The sequence below is a fragment of the Cetorhinus maximus genome, chromosome 4 (assembly GCF_964194155.1).
Source record: "Cetorhinus maximus chromosome 4, sCetMax3.hap1.1, whole genome shotgun sequence".
Lineage (NCBI taxonomy): Eukaryota > Metazoa > Chordata > Chondrichthyes > Lamniformes > Cetorhinidae > Cetorhinus > Cetorhinus maximus.
Window position 1 is genome coordinate 169983654 of NC_135882.1, and position 21662 is coordinate 170005315.

Genomic DNA, 21662 nt, shown 5'->3' on the forward strand with positions numbered 1-21662 from the left:
CACAGTCACCGTTACTGACTTTCAATTCCAGATTCACGAATTGAATTTAAGTTCCACCAGCTGCCGACGTAGGATTTGAACCTGTGCCCCTACAGCATTAGCCTGGGCCTGCTGGATTATTAGGCCAGTGATATTGCCACCACTACACCATTGCCTTCCCCACGTCAGTTTACTTCCTTTCCATTGATCTCATCTCAGCCTTTCTCCATTTCTTTCTATCCCCTTTTCCCGTATGTACTCGTTCAGTTTCCTTTTGAAAGCCGCTAATCTATCTGCCTCAACTACGTCCTGTGGTAGCAAGTTTCACATTCTAAGCATTCTTTGAGTGGAGAAATTTCTACTGATTTCCCTGTTGGATTTATTGGTCGCTATCTTCTATGTATGATCCCCAGTTATGGGTTCTCCCACGAGTGAAAACATTCTTTCCACATCTACCCTGTCCACTCATTCATGATTTGAAAGACCTCTATCTGACCTCTTCTCTTTTCCAAATCCACCCCATTGCCTGACCAAAGTTTCCCCTTCTTCCTCCCCTCACCCCCATCCCACTGTCATTGTGACTGCTTATTTCCTGCCATGTGCCAGGACCACCGTATGGGAGGTGACAGATAACCCTAGGAAGTAATAGTGAATAGCCAACTGGAGAGAGAGAGCGAGAGAGAGATCACCCTAGCGCTGTGATCTCCCTCCAGAGACGTACTTGCTGTAGGCCTTGATCCCAGCCTGGGCAGGTAGGCCTGGATTAGGACAAACACACACACACACGGTAAGGTGGACATACCCATGTGGTGAAATATCACCCACAAGAGGTAATTCAAGGCCATTACTGAGTCAGGGACACTTAACACTTAAGGCACCTTGTTAGGGTAAAGGAAGAAAACTTTCCCTCCTCTCTTAGTCATGCGCTTTTGGCGTTATAGTGTTTTATTCCGATGTTTTTGGTGCCTGGAATTGAAAAAGTTTCCATTTTCTGATGTGAACACGTTAGATGCAACGTATTTTTTTTAATGCACCGACGAAGAGAAATCTCTCTACAAACGGCTACAGAAAATAAGTTTCTGCTGTTTTCGGGATCACTCGCTGGTCTATGTGTTCAGTCGACAGTGAATGTTGTCTGCCCAAAATTTAAGATAATCGCGAAAAAAACTTAAGGGGGAGATTAGAAATAATTCCATCACATGCAAAGCATTGAGAATGTGGAAACCTCTTCCACAAACCACTCAGTGTCCCTAGATTCTTTCAAAAAGGAGCTGCTTCAGAAACAAGACTATTGAAAGGGGCTGCATGTCAAGCGGCAACAACTCGCATTGATATAGCACCTTTAACATCCCGAAGGCACTTCGTAAGGGTGTTATCAATCAAATTTCGAGTCACGTAAGAAAATATTAAGGCAGATGGCCAAAAGCTTGGGCAAAGAGGCAGCTCTTAACAAATCTCTTAAAGGAGGGGAGAGAAAGAGGGAGAGAGGCAGAGAGATTTAGGGAGGGAATTCCAGAGCTAAGGGCTTTGGTAGTTTGGTCGCCAATGGTGGGGTGATTAAAATCAGAGATCTTCAAGAGGCCCGAATATTGAAGGAGCGCAAAGGGCTGGGGGAGCTTGCAGAGATAGGGAGGAGCAAAGTGATGGAGGTATTTGGGGGTGGGGGGGGGGGGGAAAGAATGAGTATTTCAAAATGGAGGCAGAGCCAGTGTAGGTCAGCAAGCGCTGGCTTGGGACAAGTTTGAACACGGGCAACACAGTTTGGATGGGCTCAAGTTCATGGGCAGTAGGAGTTGGAAGGTTGACCGGGAGGGCAGAACTTTACGTTCTGCGGGCGGGCGGGCGGGCGTGTGCCCCACCCAAACGGGTGTCAAATCGTGCGAGATGACGTCGGGCGAGCGCCCCAACGTCACCGTGCACTCGTGCGATATTTCGCTTGGCGGGTGCGCGTGGCAGTTGGAAACGTGCCTGCCGACAATCAAGAGGGCAACTAAACCCATAAACGGCGCAGTTGTCAGCGATTTTTCGTGGCCTGTCCAACCTTACAGTTGGCGGACGGGCCAATCGGCCTTTACATGTTATGATGAAGCCCCACCCAAGGGCGGGATGAAACCCCTGACAGGAAATAAAATAAAAATAGATATCCGGGGACAGCATTTTCATGAGCTATGCTTTCAGGTGCTTGATTGTACTGCGTGGATGTTTTTTTGCAGCTTTTTTGTGCTTTGTTTTATTATTTGAGTGTCCGCAGCTCCCTGAGGCAGCCGTCTGTCTTCAGGGAGCTCGGCGGAAGCGCTCGCTCAGCACCCACGGCGCCCACCCTCTTCCTGCCCCCACCCTGGCAGCGCTGAGCTCCCCAGCTCACCGATTGCCCGCACCTGGCGAGGGAGAAGTTCAGGCCCAGGATAGCATTGGAATAGTCAAGTCTAGAGGTAACAAATTAAGTTATATTTCAGCCACGTGGAAAGGGGTTGGGCTGGGTGACTGATGCAGGGAAGAGTGTGGCTACACTTAATCATTGTCTCTTAAACTAGGCTTTGTTTTTATTGTCCGTGACCCAGCTGCACCCCACTCTTGACTGGAAAGATCCCAACCTCCAACACAATAACCATCATTGGCGGCCATGTCTTCAGCCTCCATAAACTCTGGAATTTGCCGGCAGGGACTTCTTGGGCCAACTGGCCTGTTTCTGTGTTGTATCCTCCGAGCAATGACCCACATTTGTCCCTCTTGGAAAAAATCAGTTGTAACTGGTCCAAATTTAAATGGGAATTGGAACTGGCCTCTGCTGAGCTACTCCCATAGCACCTTTGCTGTAGTAAAACCATCACAAAGCTTAAGCATTGACATCGGGCCCCATGAGGACATATTAGGACAAGTGGTCAAAGAGATAAATTAAACCAGAAAGTGCTGGAAACACTCAGCAGATCTGGCACCTCCCACAAAGAGAGGAACAGAGTTAACGTTTCGAGTCAAATATGACTCTTTTTCAGAACTGGTCTTAAGCTTTTTAAAGGAGGAGAGCGAGCGTGAGAGGTTTAGAGAAGGAATTCCGGGGCCGAGGGCCTTGGCAGCTGAAGGCACTGCCGTCGTTGGTAAAGGAATGACTATAGGGGATGCTTAAAAGACCAGAACTGGAGGAAGGCAGAGATTTCAGAGGGTAGTAGGGAAGGAGGAGGTTCAGAGAGACGGAGTGGGGGGGAGGTTGAGGCCTTGGAGAGATTGGAACACATCTGAGCAATGGCAGGTAAAAAAAATAAATTGCTCGAGCCTGTCCAGCCCAGCCCAGCCCACAGAATTGCATATCACAACATAGACTTTCCTGGGAGCCCATCTCCAGGCGGCTGGCCTGTTCCCCATTGCCTCCGGGGGCCTGGAGACCAGCTGGAAAATCCCAGTGGGCCTCCAACAATAGGCCTTAGGCCTTTAATCAGTGAGTTGACCACTCGCCCACGTTGGGGGCTGATAGCCCTGGCCATCACCACCATCCCCCAGATGACCTCCTGGAAGCACCCACAGAGAAACCCTCTGTCCAACAAAGCGTTGGCTGTCATGGAGAATTGGGAACTTCAGGATTAATTGCGACTGAACCCACATTGGTCAGTAATGCAGGAGAAGAAAGATCTGATTGGACTCGATTTATGAATGGCAGATGCCAGAACTGGTTTAAAGCTGCTCTGTTTTTTTTTTGCTTTTCCTGTAGGGGGATCGTTGGCCGTCCTAGGAACGTATCTTCTGGTGACCTTTGCCATTAACGTCCAGCAAGAGATCACAGCCACTAAAATACATAAATATATTGTCAGTTGGCAGTTTCTATTTTACTTGGTAAGGCACGCGGAAACAAGGTGTACATAAATTGGCCTTCCAGGGCACCCAGAGTCATTCCCACCTGCCTGTGTTACACACCCTCTATGACATTGGCGTTTGGTCAAATATTTAAAGCAGGGGCTTATAAATTAATGACTTTCCGGCACCATATGGGCTGAGTTTTAAGGCCGTGATTGGGAAGGGCACAGAATTTCACGCTGGCAGACGTGCAGCTTGATTGCCCAGCTCCATCCCATCCCAAGGCCATTTTCCTGCAGGGATATGGGGGCGATAGCCAGGGCTAACCGCCCACACCGTGGCGAGCAGTCGACTCAAATGATTAAAGGCCTAAGGCCTATTGTCGGAGGTTGACTGGGATTTTCCAGTTGGTCTCCAAGGTCCCCAGAGGCATTGGGGGACAGGCCAGCTGCCTGGAGAAGGTCTCTCATTGCCAGACTGGCAGGGGGACCAATGCTCCAGGCAGGCTTAGAGGCCTTCACAGCCTGCAGGCTTCAGCTGCAGCTTCAGGCCTCCCTCTGCAAGGGTTCTGCACCACCCCCCCCACCCAACCCCCTCCTTACTCCCCCACGAAGATGGCCAGGCTGCTTGACCTATTTTTCACTTTAAATTTGAAACATCTTGGGGTGCCCTCTCCCTCACTTACCTTGAATAACATCCTGCTGCTTCTTTGGAGCGGGAGTTCCTCCTATTGACCCTCCAGCCTCAAAAGCCTGCCCACCATCCTTAATTGCATGGCGAGCCTGCCTTCTGACCACCGACTGGCCATTTTGGACAATATCACAGGTAAGTGACCATTCCCCACCCAGTGGGGGCCTCTGACCTTCTTTCGAGCCTGATGACAGAGTCCTGTAGCCCACAGGGAAAGTCCTGCCCATGTTTGGAAAGTGATGGCTTCACTGACAGTCCACTGGGCCAATGACTTGACCTGTTGTTGCACGGTGTGAGCCAGGTCAGGGAGATTCCTGATCCCGGTGGGGATCTGAGAGGAATGTTTTCTCAGGCAGCAAATTGTTGTGTTATGGAATGCATTGCCTGAAACCAGGTTGAATGGTAACTTTCAAAAGGCAGTTAGATACATTATTGAAAAGGAGAAATGTACAGAACTGTGGGGAGAGAGCAGAGAGAGTGAGACTAATTGGATAGCTCTTTCAAAGAGCCGGCACAGGCATGATGGGCTGAATGGCCATCTTCTGTGCTGTATATTTCTATGATTCACCTCTGATCTGGGCCGTTGGCTGATCTCAGTTAGAGTAGCAACGTAAGTGCTAAAGTCGGACTCTCCCTCCTTCAGTTTGGGAGAAAATCCAATTGCTATTCATTAGAGTGTTGGAAAATGTGCTCATGGGCACTGAGTGAGGAAAGGATCAGGTTGAGATATCCTCACAGTCAAATAATCTGATGGTAGAAACAGAAGGAGGCCATTCAGCCCCTCAAGCTTATTCTGCCATTCACTGAGGTTATGGCTGATTTATATCTCAACTCAATTTATTCTTAATGGTTCCATATTTCCAAATGCCCTTAATGAACAAAAATATATCAATCTTAGTTTTGAAATTGATCTGCAGCCTCAAAAACATTTGGGGGGGTAAAGAATTCTAGATATCCACTACCCTTTGTGTAAAGATGTGGCCCCTGACATTACCCCCCCAACAATCTAGTTCTAATTTTAAGGTTGCACTTTAGGGGGATGGTGGTGTAGTGGTAATGTCACTGGACTAGTTATCCTGCAGCCCATGCTAATCCTACCAAAGCAGCTGGTGAAATTTAAATTCAATTAATAAAATCTGGAACATAAAACATGATGGTTGTAAAAATTCATCTGGTTCACTAATTATCCTTTAGGGATAGAAATCTGCCATCCCAACATGGTCTGGCTTACCTGTGAATCTAGAGCCACAGCAATGTGGTTGACTCTTAACTGCCCTCAGTTCAAGGTTAATTAGGGATGAGGAAAAAAATACTGGCCTTGCCATATGTCATGAAAGAATTAAAAAAAAACTCCCCCACTGCTTTCTAATCAAACTCCTTTATTATCTCAATTAGATCACCCATTAAACTCTTGTACTCAAGGGAATATAAGGCTATCCATGCAACCTGACCTCATAATTTACTCATTTTAGTCCCAGTATCATTCTGACAACCTTCACCATTGAGGCTCACGTACCTGAGAGAGGTATCAGCAGGTATATGCAGTTATCATTAGTATTATATCTCAATGTGAGTCAATCCTTCAAGTCATGAAGGGTTAAGAAACTACTTGGGGACGGGAGTGAGATGAGTTTTTGGATCTTGTTGGTGAAGGTGATGCCAGTCTGAGTAAACACGTTTTAACTTTCCCTTGTGCTCCACTGTTTCCCATCAGATATTTTAACATTCTGTCATTCCCACCCATCTAAAGCCTCTTTAACATTCTCTAGACACACGTTTCTACCTCCATTTCCCCACTACAGCACAGAAGGAAGCCTTTCAGCCCATCATGTCTACACCAGCTCTCCGAATGAGTATTTCACTTAGTGCCATCCCCCCCACCTTCTCACTGTAACCCTGCACGTTCTTCCTTTTCAGATAACAGTCTAATTCCCTTCCGAATGCTTCCATTGAATCTGCCTCAACCACACTCTCAGCCAGTGCGTTCCAGATCTGTGGGTTGCTGTGGATCCTCGTTGCCAGTTTGTTGTGAGTGGCGGCCGAGTGGATACTATTGATAGAGTTGATCAGCAGACACTTCTTGATAGAAACTTTTAGTTTATTTACAAAGGTGCCCAGCAGTGACTAAACATGTGCTTTCACTTCAAACTCGATCTCTACACCACTAATTACTGACTAACTACTAACTACAGAGGTAGCCCGCACTACTCTCCCATTGGATACTAAAGGTCATGTGATCTTCCTTACCATCATTCTTCTTAAAGGTATATTACACACTAAATAAATCCATAATTACCACAAGACTCTAACCACTTGTTGCGTGAAAAAGTTTTTTCTCAAATCAATTTTGCTCCTTTTGCCAATTACTTTAAACCTGTGCTCTCTCATCCTCAATCCTTTCACAAATGGAAAAAGTTTCTCCCTCTTCGTCCAGACCCCTCGTGATTTTGAATACCTCCTCTGAGCCTTCCCTTCTCTAAGGAAAATAGTTCTAACTTCTTCAATCCTATCTTCATAACTGAAGCTCCTCGTCACTGGAACCATTCTCATGAACCTTTTCCACACTCTCTCTAATGCCTTCACACCTTTCCTAAGGTGTGGAGGTATTCAAAATTTTGAGGAGTCTGGACAGAGTAGATAGGGAGAAATTGTTCCCACTCATGAAATGATTGAGAATGAGAGGACACAGATTTAAAGTAATTAGTAAAAGAAGCAAAAGTGATATAAGGAGAAATTTTATTACGCAGCGAGTGGTTAGGGTTTGGAATGCACTGTCTGAGACGTGGTGGAGACAAGTTCAATTGAAGCATTCAAAAGGGAATTAGACTGATATCTGAAAAGGAAGAAAGTGCAGGGTTATGGGGGGAAGGTGGGTTACTGACACTAGGTGAGTTGCTCAATTTCGAGAGCCGGTGCGGACATGATGGGCCAAATGGACTCCTGCGTCCGCGGGGCCCGCTCGCCGACGCGTAAAATGACGCGCGGTGACGTCGAGGGGAACTCCCGATGATGTCACCGCGCCCCATTTAAATTTTCAGGTAGGCGGGGGCTCAGCAAAATTAGCTGTGCGCCCGCCGACCTGTCAATGGCCAATTGAGACCATTGACAGACTCATTAAACTGATTAGTGGACCTAATTAGTGGGAGCCCTGGCGGGCATTAGAAAAAGCATCAAACCTCATCCAGGGGCGGGATGAGGTTTCATGTAGGTTTTAAAAAATTTAATGAAAGTTTTTTTAAAAGTTATGGACATGTCCCAACTCATGTGACAGTGTCACATGAGGGGACATGTCAGGGAACTTCTTTTTTTCTATTTTTAATAATTTGTACATGAGGGTCGATCTCCCTGAGGCAGCACTTAGCCTCAGGGAGATGAGTGTGCTGTTTTGTGCACATGCGCGAAAGAGCGCACTCTCGGGTTTAGGGAATCCCCCTGCCCGCACAGGGAGCGCATAGCGCTTCCGTACGGACATCACGCTGGGCGGGCCTTAATTGACCCGCCCATGTAAAATGGCAGCGTGCCCCCAATTGGGGGCGCGCATCCACATGCCCGTACTTCAACTCCACCCCCCTAACCCCCGATGGGGGGGAAAATCCTGCCCTAGCCGTGTCTCATACAAGTTCAGCATAGCTTCCTTGCTCTTGTACTCTATGCCCCTATAAATAAAGCTAGGATACTATATGCTTTATTAACTGTGCTCTCAACCTGTCCTGCCACCTTCAATGATTTATGCACATATACACCCAAATCACGCACACCCTTTAGAGTTGCACCCTTTATATTGTCTCTCCATGTTCTACCAAAATGAATCACCTCACATTGCTTCACGTTGAAAAGCAGGAGCCAATAGTTCTGAAATTCCAGTCAATCCCTCAATGTTTGGTGGGTAATTATCCAAACAGTAACATGCTCTTTGCTGCCAGTCAACTTTGTGTGCCTTGGCAAACTGCCAGCAGCATTACCAGGACAACCTTCTAATTATTTAAGCCCACTCCTGGTATGTTTGTCGAGCTGTCTGATGTGCTTCTGTTTGAGAGGGTGTGCGAGTGTATGTGGATGGAGGAGTGCACGTTTAAGTGCACTATGCGTCTGCCCATGTGTCGGCATTGCCTTTGGGTGGGCTGGGCACGGTGGGAGGCCGAGAGGAGGGGGGCTGAGGGGAAGGTGGGGGTGAACTGAGTAACAAAGAAGAACAGCCCATGTTCCTGTTATCTCAATAACAGGTGAGTGGCTCTGGGTGTCACATCCCTTCATTTGAGGTGAACTGATTATTAACCCTCTGTTGTTTATCTTAACTCCCTCTGGCTCCTCCTCATCCCTCAGGAGCTGAGTTTCTTTTACATTGGAAGTAGTTTTGCTCAGGATCTAGGACTGGGATTTTCCTGCCCCGTTGGCGCTGGGCATCGCGGCCAAGGAAGGGAGGAGACAATGTGGCGGGAAGGCCGAAAATTGGTTTCGGTTCGTCGTGAAACCAGTTTGCAATCGTCCGCCACTGCACGTCATGAAACCTAATTTCAATACTTTAGCATCTCATTTTAAGCCCTGCTCTTCGGAATCATCCCTCCCACCCCTCTAGGCTGGATCATCCGGGCACATTGGCGTGATTATACGCTGACCTGCTTCACAACTCAACATAAGCCTCGAGCACCTTGCGGGCTGCACTTCACTTGGGATTTCGAGGTTTGTTTGCCCATCTTGCTTCGGGCAGCACTCGCAGTCATCAGCGCCAGGCTTCACAGGCAGCACCACATCACTTTTAGGGGGGCTCACGGGCAGGTCTCTACCCATCAGACTGGTTGGAAGGCGGGGGTGGCTTTTCAACAGCTTAAGGGCAAGTGCTTGTTTGGGGCAGGGTGGAGGTATCCCAGGGTGTGTGTGGGGGACACATGTTGATCAGTGCGATTGGTCTCAAGAGGGTGAGGGCTGAGGAGGCAGTCTCCAGAGGAGATGAGGCCAGATGGAGATGTGAGGGTTTGTGTGAGAGAGTGGGCGGTGATGTCCCTTGAGCTGGCAGTGAGTGAGATGCCAGTGAATGTGTGATGGGCTTGTGAGTGTGTGAGTTTAGAGTGATGAGATGGTTGTCTTACCCTTCATTCATCTTTTTTCTGCACTGGATGGCCGACCTCTTATATGCAGTATTGGCACTAACCAACACTGCCACTGCCTTCCAAGCTGGAGCGTTGAGTCTGATGGGACCCCGCGGCCAGAGCGGGGATACAGGACATTGTACCGGCCTCCACACCATCCCGGGGATGTGTCACTGAATTGGGGGACTGCATTCTATCTAGCTTTTGGGACCATGTCTTCACCAGAGCAGTTCTGGTCTGCGAGCATCGATAAGTGTGCACATAGCTGCAGTTTAAACATGGCGCTCAGTGTGAGGAAGCGGTGAGGTAATGGCATGGCGGGCAAATCAGAGGCCACCAGCCACCAAGACAGCGTGTTTCCCGTGGCTGCATAACTAATGAGGCGGGATTGGGGCGATACCGCGTGAAAACCCGTCACTGCGGCCGGTGGGTAAAACGTCATGTTTTCATGCCCACTACTGCACTTAGTGCAAATCTGGGACGATTCCACCCTAGGACTTTAGCAAATCTCATCGGCACAGAAGTGACTGTATTATGGGAATGTAATGCTAAGGTTGAATTTCAGCATCAAGTGACAGATTGCTGGTGATTGTGGAGCCTTAGACACGTGAAGCTATCGCCAACCTCCAGCGCCACATTGTCAATGCTGATAGATGGCAGTGTGGCAACATGTTGGATCAGGATATTTGTCTTCTTGATGCCGATGGTTCAAATCCAGCTCTTTAAGGGTGTGAGAGTCTGTCCGTTTGCTGCTGAAGGTGTCCCTCAGTGTGGAATGCAGCATTGTCAACATCGAGAACCCTCTGATGAGGACTCAGTTTACCAAGGCGGATCTCAGGCAAACAAGGCTGCAGAGCTTTGCGACCGCGGAGTTTCAGTGTTGTGTAATTGTGATCTGGTATCAGTCTTTGACAGCTTAAGTATGTTACACATTCCAGACAAATTACAGGCTTGTCTTTAGCCTTTTGTTTTGCTTCAATGTGACCAAGGAACAGGGAAAGACTTCAGCTAATAAAACAATTACGTGGAATTTACAGCACAGAACCTGGCCTATGCTCCCCAGGAGCACCTTCCCACTCTACTTACATCATCTCACCCTGCGGATATATCCGTTCATCCCTTTCTCCCTCATCGGGGAGAGTGAAGTCGCTTTAACTTCTGAGTTTATTTATGATCATTGAATAACTCAGCTTCAGCATGAATTACAACCCAGAGAGTGTTTGGCATGTGGAGCGCGCTGTGCAAGGAGTAGTTGAGGTGAATACTGGAAATGCAGTTAAGGGGAAGCTAAATAAACAGGCGAAGGAGAAAGGAGCAGACGTCATGGTGGGCGGAATCTTCCGGTCCTGTCACCCGCACCACCACCCCCACCCACACCCCAGCCCCCACCCCACCCCGCCCCTCCCAGCAGATGGTGAACTTTGAATTCAATTTTTAAAAAAGTCAAGATTAAAAGTCTCATGATGTCCATATAAACCATTGTTGATTGTTGTAAAAACCCATCTGGTTCACTAGGGATGGAAATCTGCCGTCCTTACCCAATCTGGCCTACACGTGACTCCAGACCCACAGCAATGTGGTCGACTCTTAAATGCCCTCCGAAATGGCTGAGCAAGCCGCTCGGTTCTCAAGCGCGATTAGGGATGGGCAATAAACGCCAGCGATACCCACATCCCACGAATGGATGAAAAGAAATTTCCGCAGGAACCGAGGGTGATATTTTTAGCTTGGCGGGCAGGCGTGTGCCTGACCCGACCAAGCGCAAAGTGACGTGCGATGACGTCAGGCGTGCGTCCCGACGTCATCGCGCACTCGCGCGATATTTCGGTCGGCGGGCGCGCGCCAGAGTCGGCAGCACGCCCGCCGACAATTAAAAGGCCTATTAAGGCCATTAAAAAGTTGATTAAAAGAAATTTTTCGCTGCCCGTCCAACCTTATGGCTTTGCACTTTTTTGGAAACCTCATCCACGGGTGGGGATGAGGTTTCCAAAAGCAAATAAAAATCAAATAAAAGCTTTATTTTTTCATTAATAACATGTCCCTGCTCATGTGACAGAGTCACACTAACAGACATATTTCATTGCATTTTTATTTTTTTAAGTATACTTTTTCATATATCTTCATCTCCCTGAGGCAGAGAGCATGTGAGGAACATTTGAGGACTCTGGGTCTATATTCGATGGAGTTTAGAAGGATGAGGGGGGATCTGATTGAAACTTACAGAATACTGAAAGGCCTGGGAAGAGTGGACGTGGGGAAGATGTTTCCGTTAGTAGGAGAGACTAGGACCTGAGGGCACAGCCTCAGAGTAAAGGGAAGACCTTTTAGAACAGAGATGAGGAGAAACTTCTTTAGCCAGAGAGTGGTGAATCTGTGGAATTCATTGCCACAGAAGGCTGTGGAGGCCAGGTCATTGAGTGTATTTAAGACGGAGATAGATAGGTTCTTGATTGGTAAGGGGATCAAAGGTTACGGGGAGAAGGCGGGAGAATGGGGTTGAGAAACTTATCAGCCACGATTGAATGGCGGAGCAGACTCGATGGGCCGAATGGCCTAATTTCTGCTCCTATGTCTTATGGTCTTATGTCTTATTATGCAGCGCGCACCCGCGCGCATGTGCCAAGGTGGCGCTCGGCCCGCTCGCCGCCCTGCCCCCGCCCGCACAGACAGCGCTCAGCACCGCTGCTCACGTTTCACACTGGGACTTTCACTGGGCCTTCATCGGCCCGTCCGGTGTGAAATTGCCTTCCGAGCCCGCATGTCGAGGGCAAGATTTTGCCCTTACTTTCAGTTAACATAACACGGCCCATAATAAAAGCACATATATAGAATGAGATTGCATAATAGGCTATGTAACATGTGCATTTTAAAAGTTGTCTTTAATTATTTTCTTCACCATGTTTCACTGATATAAATTTTCGATGAATTTAATTATTCTGTATGAAACTGTCCTCATCAGAGATTCTCCTGGTATTAACTGCCCTGACTTACCTTGTGCTGCTTGTCAATATGACTTTTTATTTTAAAATTATATCACAAGCCTTTCCTTTTTGCTTTCCTAGTTTTGTTATTACTTTTCCTGGACATTTTTTGCCTGCCTGTCTTCATCCTCCACTCCTCTTTAGTTCCTTGCTTATTCCTTCTCTCTCATATCAACGTCGGGCAATGAAGTATTACATTAGCTCTTACTGTCCTTTCTTTCCCATTGATTGTGCTTTAATCCTGGTGAGTCTTGGTGGTTCACAGGAACATTTGGTTTGGAGGAGATATCTTTTAACTAATTCAAAACCCATTCACTTAGACTGAGTTAAAATTGAGTCTCATGTTTTGACAGAACCGACTTGGCCTGCATATTGGACCTGACTTGGCCTGCATATTGGACCTGACTTGGCCTGCATATTGCACCTGACTTGGCCTGCATATTGGACCTGACTTGGCCTGCATATTGCACCTGACTTGACCTGCATATTGGACCTGACTTGACCTGCATATTGCACCTGACTTGACCTGCATATTGCACCTATCTTGGGCTGCATATTGGACCTGACTTGGCCTGCATATTGCACCTGACTTGGCCTGCATATTGGACCTGACTTGGCCTGCATATTGGACTTGACTTGGCCTGCATATTGCACCTGACTTGGCCTGCGTATTGCACCTGACTTGGCCTGCATATTGGACCTGACTTGACCTGCGTATTGCACCTGACTTGGCCCGCATATTGGATCTGACTTGGCCTGCATATTGGATCTGACTTGGCCTGCGTATTGCACCTGACTTGGCCTGCATATTGGACCTGACTTGGCCTGCATATTGCACCTGACTTGGCCTGTGTATTGCACTTGACTTGGCCTGCATATTGAACCTGACTTGGCCTGCATATTGGACCTGACTTGGCCTACATATTGGACTGACTTGGCCTGCATATTGGACCTGACTTGGCCTGCATATTGGACCTGACTTGGCCTGCATATTGGACTGACTTGGCCTGCATATTGGACCTGACTTGGCCTGCATATTGGACCTGACTTGGCCTGCATATTGGACCTGACTTGGCCTGCATATTGGACCTGACTTAGCCTGCATATTGGACCTGACTTGGCCTGCATATTGGACCTGACTTAGCCTACATATTGGACCTGACTTGATTGAAGCTGCAGTTTAGCTCCCTCAAAGTCAAGCTCAGTGGACTTGGGCACCTCCTTGTGACCACATCAAGGAACAGCATGTGTAAAATCCCTGCACGACTCTGCCACAATTCTGATTGGAGTGGAAATAGTTTGGACTATTAATGGACGACAGCAAATAATTGAAACTGTTAACCGTTGTTTCTTGAAACATTTTTAAAATTTACTATTCTATGGGATGTTAGTGTCACTGGCTAGGCCAACATTTTACAGAGACTTTACAGTGCAGAAGGAGGCCATTCAGCCCATTGAGTCAGCACTGGCCCTCTGAAAGAGCATTCCACCTAGTCCCACTCCCCTGTCTTATCCCCGTAACCTTGCATATTCTCTCTTTTCAGAGAACAATCCAATTCCCTTTTGAATGTCTCGATTGAACCTGCCTCCACCATCCTTTCAGGAAGTTTGTTCTGGATTCCATCCACCCTCTGGGTGAAAACATTTTTCTTCACATTGCCTTACTCCTTTTGCCCATTATTTTGAATCTGTGCCCTTTAGTTCTTGTTGCTCTCTTGAGTGGGAACAGTTTCTCACTATTTACCCTGACCATACCTCTCAGGATCTTGAATACCTCTATCAAGTCTCCTCTAAGCCTTCTTTTCTCCAAGAAAAACAATCCCAACCTCTCCAAACTATCCTCATAGTTCCGGTTCTTTATTCCTGGAATCATTCTTGTGAATCTCCTCTGCACTCTCTCCAATGCCTTTCCATCCTTCCTCAAGTATGGCACCCAGAACTGGACGCAGTACTCCAGGTGAGGCCTAACTAGTGTCTTACACAAGTCCAACATGACCTCCTTACTCTTGTTATATGCTTTATTAACTGCTCTCTCAATCTGCCCTGCCATCTTCAACGACCGATGTATAAATACACTGAGGTCCCTCTGTTCCTGCACCTCCTTTGGAGTTTCTCTCTTTATTGCCAAAATAAATCACCTCATATTTCTCTGCATTGAACTTTATCTGCCACTTGTCTGCCCAATCCACCAACATGTCTATGTCCTTTTGAAGTTTAAGACTATCCTCATCACAGTTGACAACGTTTCCAATCTTCGTATATCTGCAAATTTTGAAATCATGCTCTAACCACCACTGAGCAATAACATGCTCACTGACGCCCAGTTTGCGTTCCACCAGGGTCTCTCAGCTCCTGACCTCATTTCAGCCTTGGTTCAAACATGGACATAAGAGCTGAATTCCCAAAGTGAGGTGAGAGTGAAAGCCCTTGACAGCATGGCCGCATTTGACCGAGTGCGGCATCAAAGAGCCCTAGCGAAACTGGAGTCAATGGGAATCGGGAAGAAACTCTCCACTGGTTGGAGTCATACCTAGCACAAAGGAAGATGGTTATGGTTGTTGGAGGTCAGTCATCTCAACTCCAGGACATCACTGCAGGTGTTCCTCAGGGTAGTGTCCTCAGCCCAACCATCTTCAGCTGCTTTATCAATGACCTTCCTTCCATCATAAGGTCAGAAGTGGGGATGTTCACTGATGATTGCACAATGTTCAGCACCATTTGCGACTCCTCATATACTGAAGCAGTCCATGTCCAAATGCAGCATGACCTGGACAATATCCTGGCTTGGGCTGACAAATGGCAAGTAACATTTGTGCCACACAAGTGCCAGGCAATGACCATCTCCAATGGGAGAGAATCTAACCATTGCCCTTCAATGCTCAATGGCATTACCATCACTGAATCCCCCACTATCAACATCCTGGGGGTTACCACTGAACTGAACTAGCCATATAAATACTGTGGCTACAAGAGCAGATCAGAGGCTAGGAATCATGCAATGAGTAACTCGTCTCCTGACTCCTCAAAGCCTGTTCACCATCTATAAGGCACAAGTCAGGAGTGTGATGGAATACTCCCCACTTGCCTGGATGAGTGCAGCTCCCACAACACTCAAGAAGCTTGACACTGTCCAGGACAAAGCAACACCACTTCCACAAACATTCACTCCCCCCGCCATCGACGCACAGTAGCAGCAGTGTGTACCATCTACAAGATGTACTGCAGGAATTCACCAAGCACCCTTAGACAGCATATTCTAAACCCATGACAAGCTGCCATCTAGAAGGACAAGGGCAGCAGATAGATGGGAACACCACCGCCTAGAAGTTCCCCTCCAAGTCACTCACTGCCCTGACTTGGAAATATATTACCGTTCTATTACTGTCGCTGGGTCAAAATCACAGAATCACAGAATTGTTACGATGTAGAAGGAAGAACCCCCTTCCTAACAGCACTGTGAGTGTACCTACACCACATGGACTGCAGCGGTTCTGGCAACCCGGGATGGACGATAAATGCTGGCCCAGCCAACAAAGCCCACATCCCCTGAATGAATTTTTAAAATGTCTAGGTCAAGCAGAGCAAAGGCCCCAACACTGACCCCTGGGGAACTCCACTGCAAACCTTCCTCCAATCTGAAAAACAGCCATTTATCACTACTCTGTTTTCTGTCACTCAGGCAATTTCTTATCCAAGTGCCTCCTTTCCCTTTTATTCCATGAGCTAGAAATGTGCTGACAAGTCTATTTTGTGGCACTGTATCAAATGCCTTTTGAAAATCCATATGCACCACATCAGCAGCATTACCCTTATCAACCTTCTCTGTTACCTCTTCGAAAATAGTCCCTATGACTCTTTTTCAGAGTCCTCTTTCACCTCCTCTTTCACTTCGGCCTGGGTAGCATCTTCTGCCTTTGTAAAGATAGACGCAAAGTACTCACTTAATACCTCCACTATTTCTGCTGCCTCCACACATGCAAGTCTCCTTTTTTATCCCTAATCGGCCCTACTCTTTCTTTTATCATCCTTTTATTATTTATATGCTGATGGAAGACCTTGGTATTCTCTTTTATATTAGCTGCCAGCCTCTTTTCATGCTCTCTCCTTGCTTTTCTTATTAGTTTTTTCACTTCCCCTCTGGTCCTTCTATATTCAGCCTGATTCTCCGTTGCATTTTCCACTTGACATCTGTCATAAGCGCATTTCTTCCTTTTCATCTTTACCTCTATCTCTCTCGTCACCCAGGGCACTCTGGATTTATTTGTCCTACCTTTCCCCTTCAAGGGAATATACCTTGACATTTCCTGCAATAGTTTTCCTTTGAAGGTGGCCCACTGTTCAGCCACCGTCTTTTCTGCCAACGTTTGATTCCAACTCACTCGACTCAGATACACTCTCATCCCATCGAACTTGGCTTTCCCCCAAATTAATTTTCCCAGCTCTGGATTGCTCTTTGTCCTTCTCCATGGCTAACCTAAACCTTATGATGCAATGGTCACTGTCCCCTAAATGCTCTCCCACTGATATTTGATCCACTTGGGGCCAAATCATTCCCCAAAACCAGGTCCATCAGTGGCTGCCCTCTCATTGGACAGGAAACATTCTGCTGTAGAAAATTATCTTGAACACATTCCAGGAACTCTCGCCTCTCTTTTCCCTTTGCACTATTCCTATCCCAGTCTATATTTGGATAATTGCAGTCCCCCATTATAATTGCTCTATAATTCTTGCACCTCTCTGTAATTTCTTTGCAAACTTGTTTCTCTACATCCCTTCCACTAGTTGGTGGTCTATATACTACACCGATCAATGTTACTGCACCTTTTTCATTCCTTACCTCTAGCCAGAGAGATTCCGTCCTTAACCCCTCTGGATCATCCTTTCTCTCCAGTACTGAATTGCCATCCTTAATCAATACTGCCATGCCCCTCCACTTTTCTTCCTTTCCTGTCTCTCCTAAACACCTTGTACCCAGGAATATTTAACGCCCAGTCCTGCCCTTCTTTGAGCCAGGTCTCTGTTATAGCAATAATATCATAATTCCATTTGTCAACCTGTGCCTGTAGTTCACCAATCTTTTCAACCATGTGTATTCACATACATTCACATTAGCCCTGATTTAGGCTTTTTTACTTTCCCCCCCTTGCTCTGACCCCATCTAATGACTTACTATTGCCTACTCTAGTTCTATCAAACTCTCCAAGTGTTCTATCTACCTTGATACAACTCTCTGATACCCTCCTTATCAGTTAATACTTCTCTACTTCTCACTGCCAGGTTTTCTCTTCTGCACTCAGAATTTCTCCTCAGGTTCCCATCCTCCTCCCAATCTCCCTGTGAGGACATTAGTCCCAGCTCTGTTAAGGTGTAGCCCATCCTTCTTATACAGATCCCACCTGCGCCAGAATCAGTCCCAATGCCTCAGAAATCTAAAGCCCTCCCTCCTACTCCATTTCACCAGCCACGTGTTGAACTGCTCAGTCTTCCTATTCTCATGCTCACTAGCGTGTGGCACTGGAAGTAATCCTGAGATTACTGCTCATGAGGTCCTGCTTTTTAATTCCCTTCCTAACTCCCTAAAATCTAATTTCAGGACCTCATCCCTTTTCCTCTCTATATCATTGGTCCCATTGTGGACCACGACCTCTGGCTGTTCACCCTCCCCCAATAAAATATTGTCCATCCCTAAATGCCTTTGAGCAGATGATGGTGAGCCACCTTCTTAAACCGCTGCAGCCCATGTGGTGTAGGTACACCCACAGTGCTGTTAGGGAGGGAGTTCCAGGATTTTGACCCAGCGACAGTGAAGGAACGGCGATATATTTCCAAGTCAGGATGGTGTGTGACTTAAAGGAGAACTTGAGGGTGGAGTTGTTCCCATGTGTCCCTTGCCTCTCTAGGTGGTAGAGGTTATGGGTTTGGAAGGCACTGTTGAAAGAGGCTTGATGAGTTACTGTAGTGCACATTGTAGGTGGTGCACACTGCTGCCACTGTGCGTCAGTGGCGGTGGGAGTGAATGTTTCATTTGGTGGATGGGGTGCCAATCAGGCAGGCTGCTTTGTCCTGGATAGTGTTGAATTTTGTGGCAATCAAAAATGAACCCAAACAAAGAGTAGTTATAATGTAATTTTCCTTGCCAGCACAGCACTGAACAAAATTGAAATCTGAAAAGTTTATACCTGCTTCAGCCCCCCATTCGGTGATCATTGATCAAATTTTGACAACTGTAACAATGAACATTTGTTTGCTGGCTGGTGAAGTGAATGTGCATCAGGAGACTCAGCGTCAATGACCTGCCAGGCCATCCTCTCTTCTTACCTTTTAAGAGGCCCCATTATTTGAAAGGTTGAGCCAATATGGCATTGGACGTATTTCCTGTATGGGACCTGGCCCTGCAAAATTGGACCATTTTGGCCCTGTTTTGTGGAGCTTTTCCTAGTTTTGTACGAGACAAACTCTCTGTTTGAGATGGAATTTCAGCTGTGCAGCGTAATAACCACACGTTGTTTCTGTTTTCGTGCAGGCTTTGGAATTCATATTGTTCGTTATTTTGCTGTATCTCTACAAGAGAAGAGGCATGAAACACATAGTGCTCCTCCTGCTGATTTCTTCATTACTTGGTAAGAGCTGATGCGTTGGGGGAATAGCCACAGCTTCCCTTTAATACTCTTTCCATTCTGACGCGGAGAGAAAAATGCTTCGGTGGGACCAACTCCTTCCCTGCCTCTGGTCTCCACGTGCTGCAGACTGTAGCTAAGGAAACCAGGAGTGTGCAATTCCCAGGCCGCTGTAAAGCTGCTCCTAACCGGGGAGGAAATACAAATTAAAACAGTCCCAAAGTGATAAATAACAAGTTGTCCCTGCCCTGTCGGAAGGCATACAGTCACTACCTCCTCAGAGCAGCATCTCTGAGCTTGGAAATTTGCTGCACATGAAATTGCAAGCATGATACCAACTTGAAACACCTCTGCACTGTGCCACCTGTAGTGTTCCATAGTTCACTCGTTCAGTGTTTGATTATGTGAGTCTGTTTACAATGAATGTTCACTGTGATTGGCTGGTTAAGCCTGAGTGTAGACTCAGGAAAAAGGAAACCAGAGTTGAAGGATGGAGTAGACATTTTAAAACACTGTGAATAAAACCTGTTACACACATAGAAACTAATGTCATCTCTGCATAGCTCCAAGACATAAAACATTCGACACAAGTTTCTTTTAAATATTCATTTCATTTTTAAAAACTTTTTTGTACTTTTTCTTCATGCTAATCAAGATAGCCATGCAGAAGGAAATAAAGGACTTGCATTTCTATAGCACCTTTCACAACCTCAGGACATCCCAAAGTAATGGAGTACAGCGCAATGGAGTACTTTTTTTTTGAAGTACATTCACTGGTGGAATGTAGGAATCTCAGCAACCAATTTGTGAAGAGCAAGCTCTCCCAAACAGCAATGTGATAATGAGCAGATCATCTGTTTTTTTATGGTGTTGACTGAAGGATAAATATTGGTCAGGACACTGGGGAGAAATCCCCTGCTCTTCTTTGAAATGGTGGCCGTTGGATCTTTGAGAGGGCAGACAGTGCCTCGGATTAACATCTCATCCAAAAGACAGTGCCCCCAACAGTGCAGCACTCCCTCAGTACTGCACTGAAGTGTCAGCCTAGATCCACTGTTAACACACCCGGGTGAGGTGCAACTTGGTGAGACGCAGTGCAAATCGTACCCTTTAGAATGGGGCCTAAATACCAAACACAGAAGAGTGATTTTATTTCCTACACTTCATATCCAGGAATGAATTGACCAATTTTTACTCCAGGCTCATATCCAGCCAGGAAACGTGGGCTGAAAAAATTTCATATAGGGCCTTTGTAATCAGCAGCAAAGCAAAATTCAAGGAAGGGGGGAGGTTCTCTGGATTTGAATCCATTGAATTTGAATGATGGGATTTGCCCATCCCTATTGCAGCCACTATTTTCAGTGCACAAGTAGATGAAAGCACTCATATTAAATGTTACCTTCCTTATAACAGTGGATTAAGTAAAAACGCTTTATATTTTTAGTGCTTTCTTTCTTCATGTTAATCAAAGTAGGCATTGAGAAAGATATGCAGGACTCGCGTTTACATAGCCTTCCTCACAACCTCCAAAAGCGTGTTAAAGCCCACTTTATGAAGTGTAGTCATTGTTGTAATTTAGAGAAGGCGCCAGCCAATTGGCACACAGCAAGCTCCCACAAATAGCATTGACCAGAAAATCTGTTTTTTAGAGACGGAAATTATGCTAGATCAATTGTAAATTTTAAAGCTGAGATGTGCTATTTTTTGTTGTTAACCAGAGGTATTCAGGGGAATAGGGCAAAGGTGGGTATATGGAGTTGGGCTGCATGATCTCATTGAATGCCAGAACCAGGTTCAAAGGGCTGAGTGGCCTCCTCCTAAGGTTGTTCCTATGTTGGTTAAGGAATAAATATTTGCCAGGACACTAGGGATAACTGCTCTGCTCGTCTCCAAAACTGTGACCGTGGGATCTTTTACCTGCACATGAGAGGGCAGACAGGGCCTCAGTTTATTTTATTTGCTTCAGAACACATATTAAAATGTTCCCTACATCCAAACAGTGACTGCAATTCAAGAAATACTTCAGTGTTTCGGGACATCCTGAGGTCTTTTTGGGGAGCAAGTTGCTGATTTTCACGGCTCTGTGTGTGAGGATGTGTTTCGTCACATCACCCATGAATGGCCTCATTCGGTTTTTAAGGGCTTATGAATCTAACGACTGGCAAAAAAAAAATTTGTCTTTGCTGAATCAAAGTCATTTATAATTCTTTAACCAGAACGTTCACCAGTCACCAACATCATCCTCCATATCAAAGAATAAAGTAAATAAAATAACCTCCAAAATACTTAGTGATCAACACCAATGAATAAACGGAATAGACAGCCAACTATTCAATGTAAGTGATAACCATTTACATTTTCCTCTGCACTTTGCTTATAAGCTACATCCCCCAAGACGGTGTTCATTTATATCACAGCTTTGCAGCTGGAATTTTCCATGTCCCTTTGTTGATAGTTACAGCAACTTCTTTTTTTGTTATTCATTCATGGAATGTGGGCTTCGCTGGCTGGGCCAGTATTTA

The 21662-nt window shown here is 46.4% G+C and overlaps 1 protein-coding gene across 3 annotated transcripts in view; it reads left to right on the forward strand.

The window, feature by feature from the left end:
• The window catches only part of nipal2 (NIPA like domain containing 2), a 96450-nt gene that overhangs the window by 46245 nt on the left and 28543 nt on the right, over window positions 1-21662 (forward strand). For all 3 annotated transcript variants that reach the window (XM_078541104.1, XM_078541105.1, XM_078541106.1), the window contains 2 exons: window positions 3683-3804; window positions 19047-19143. In XM_078541104.1, the coding sequence (XP_078397230.1) occupies window positions 3683-3804; window positions 19047-19143 (219 nt within the window). The remainder of the gene's footprint in view (window positions 1-3682; window positions 3805-19046; window positions 19144-21662) is intronic.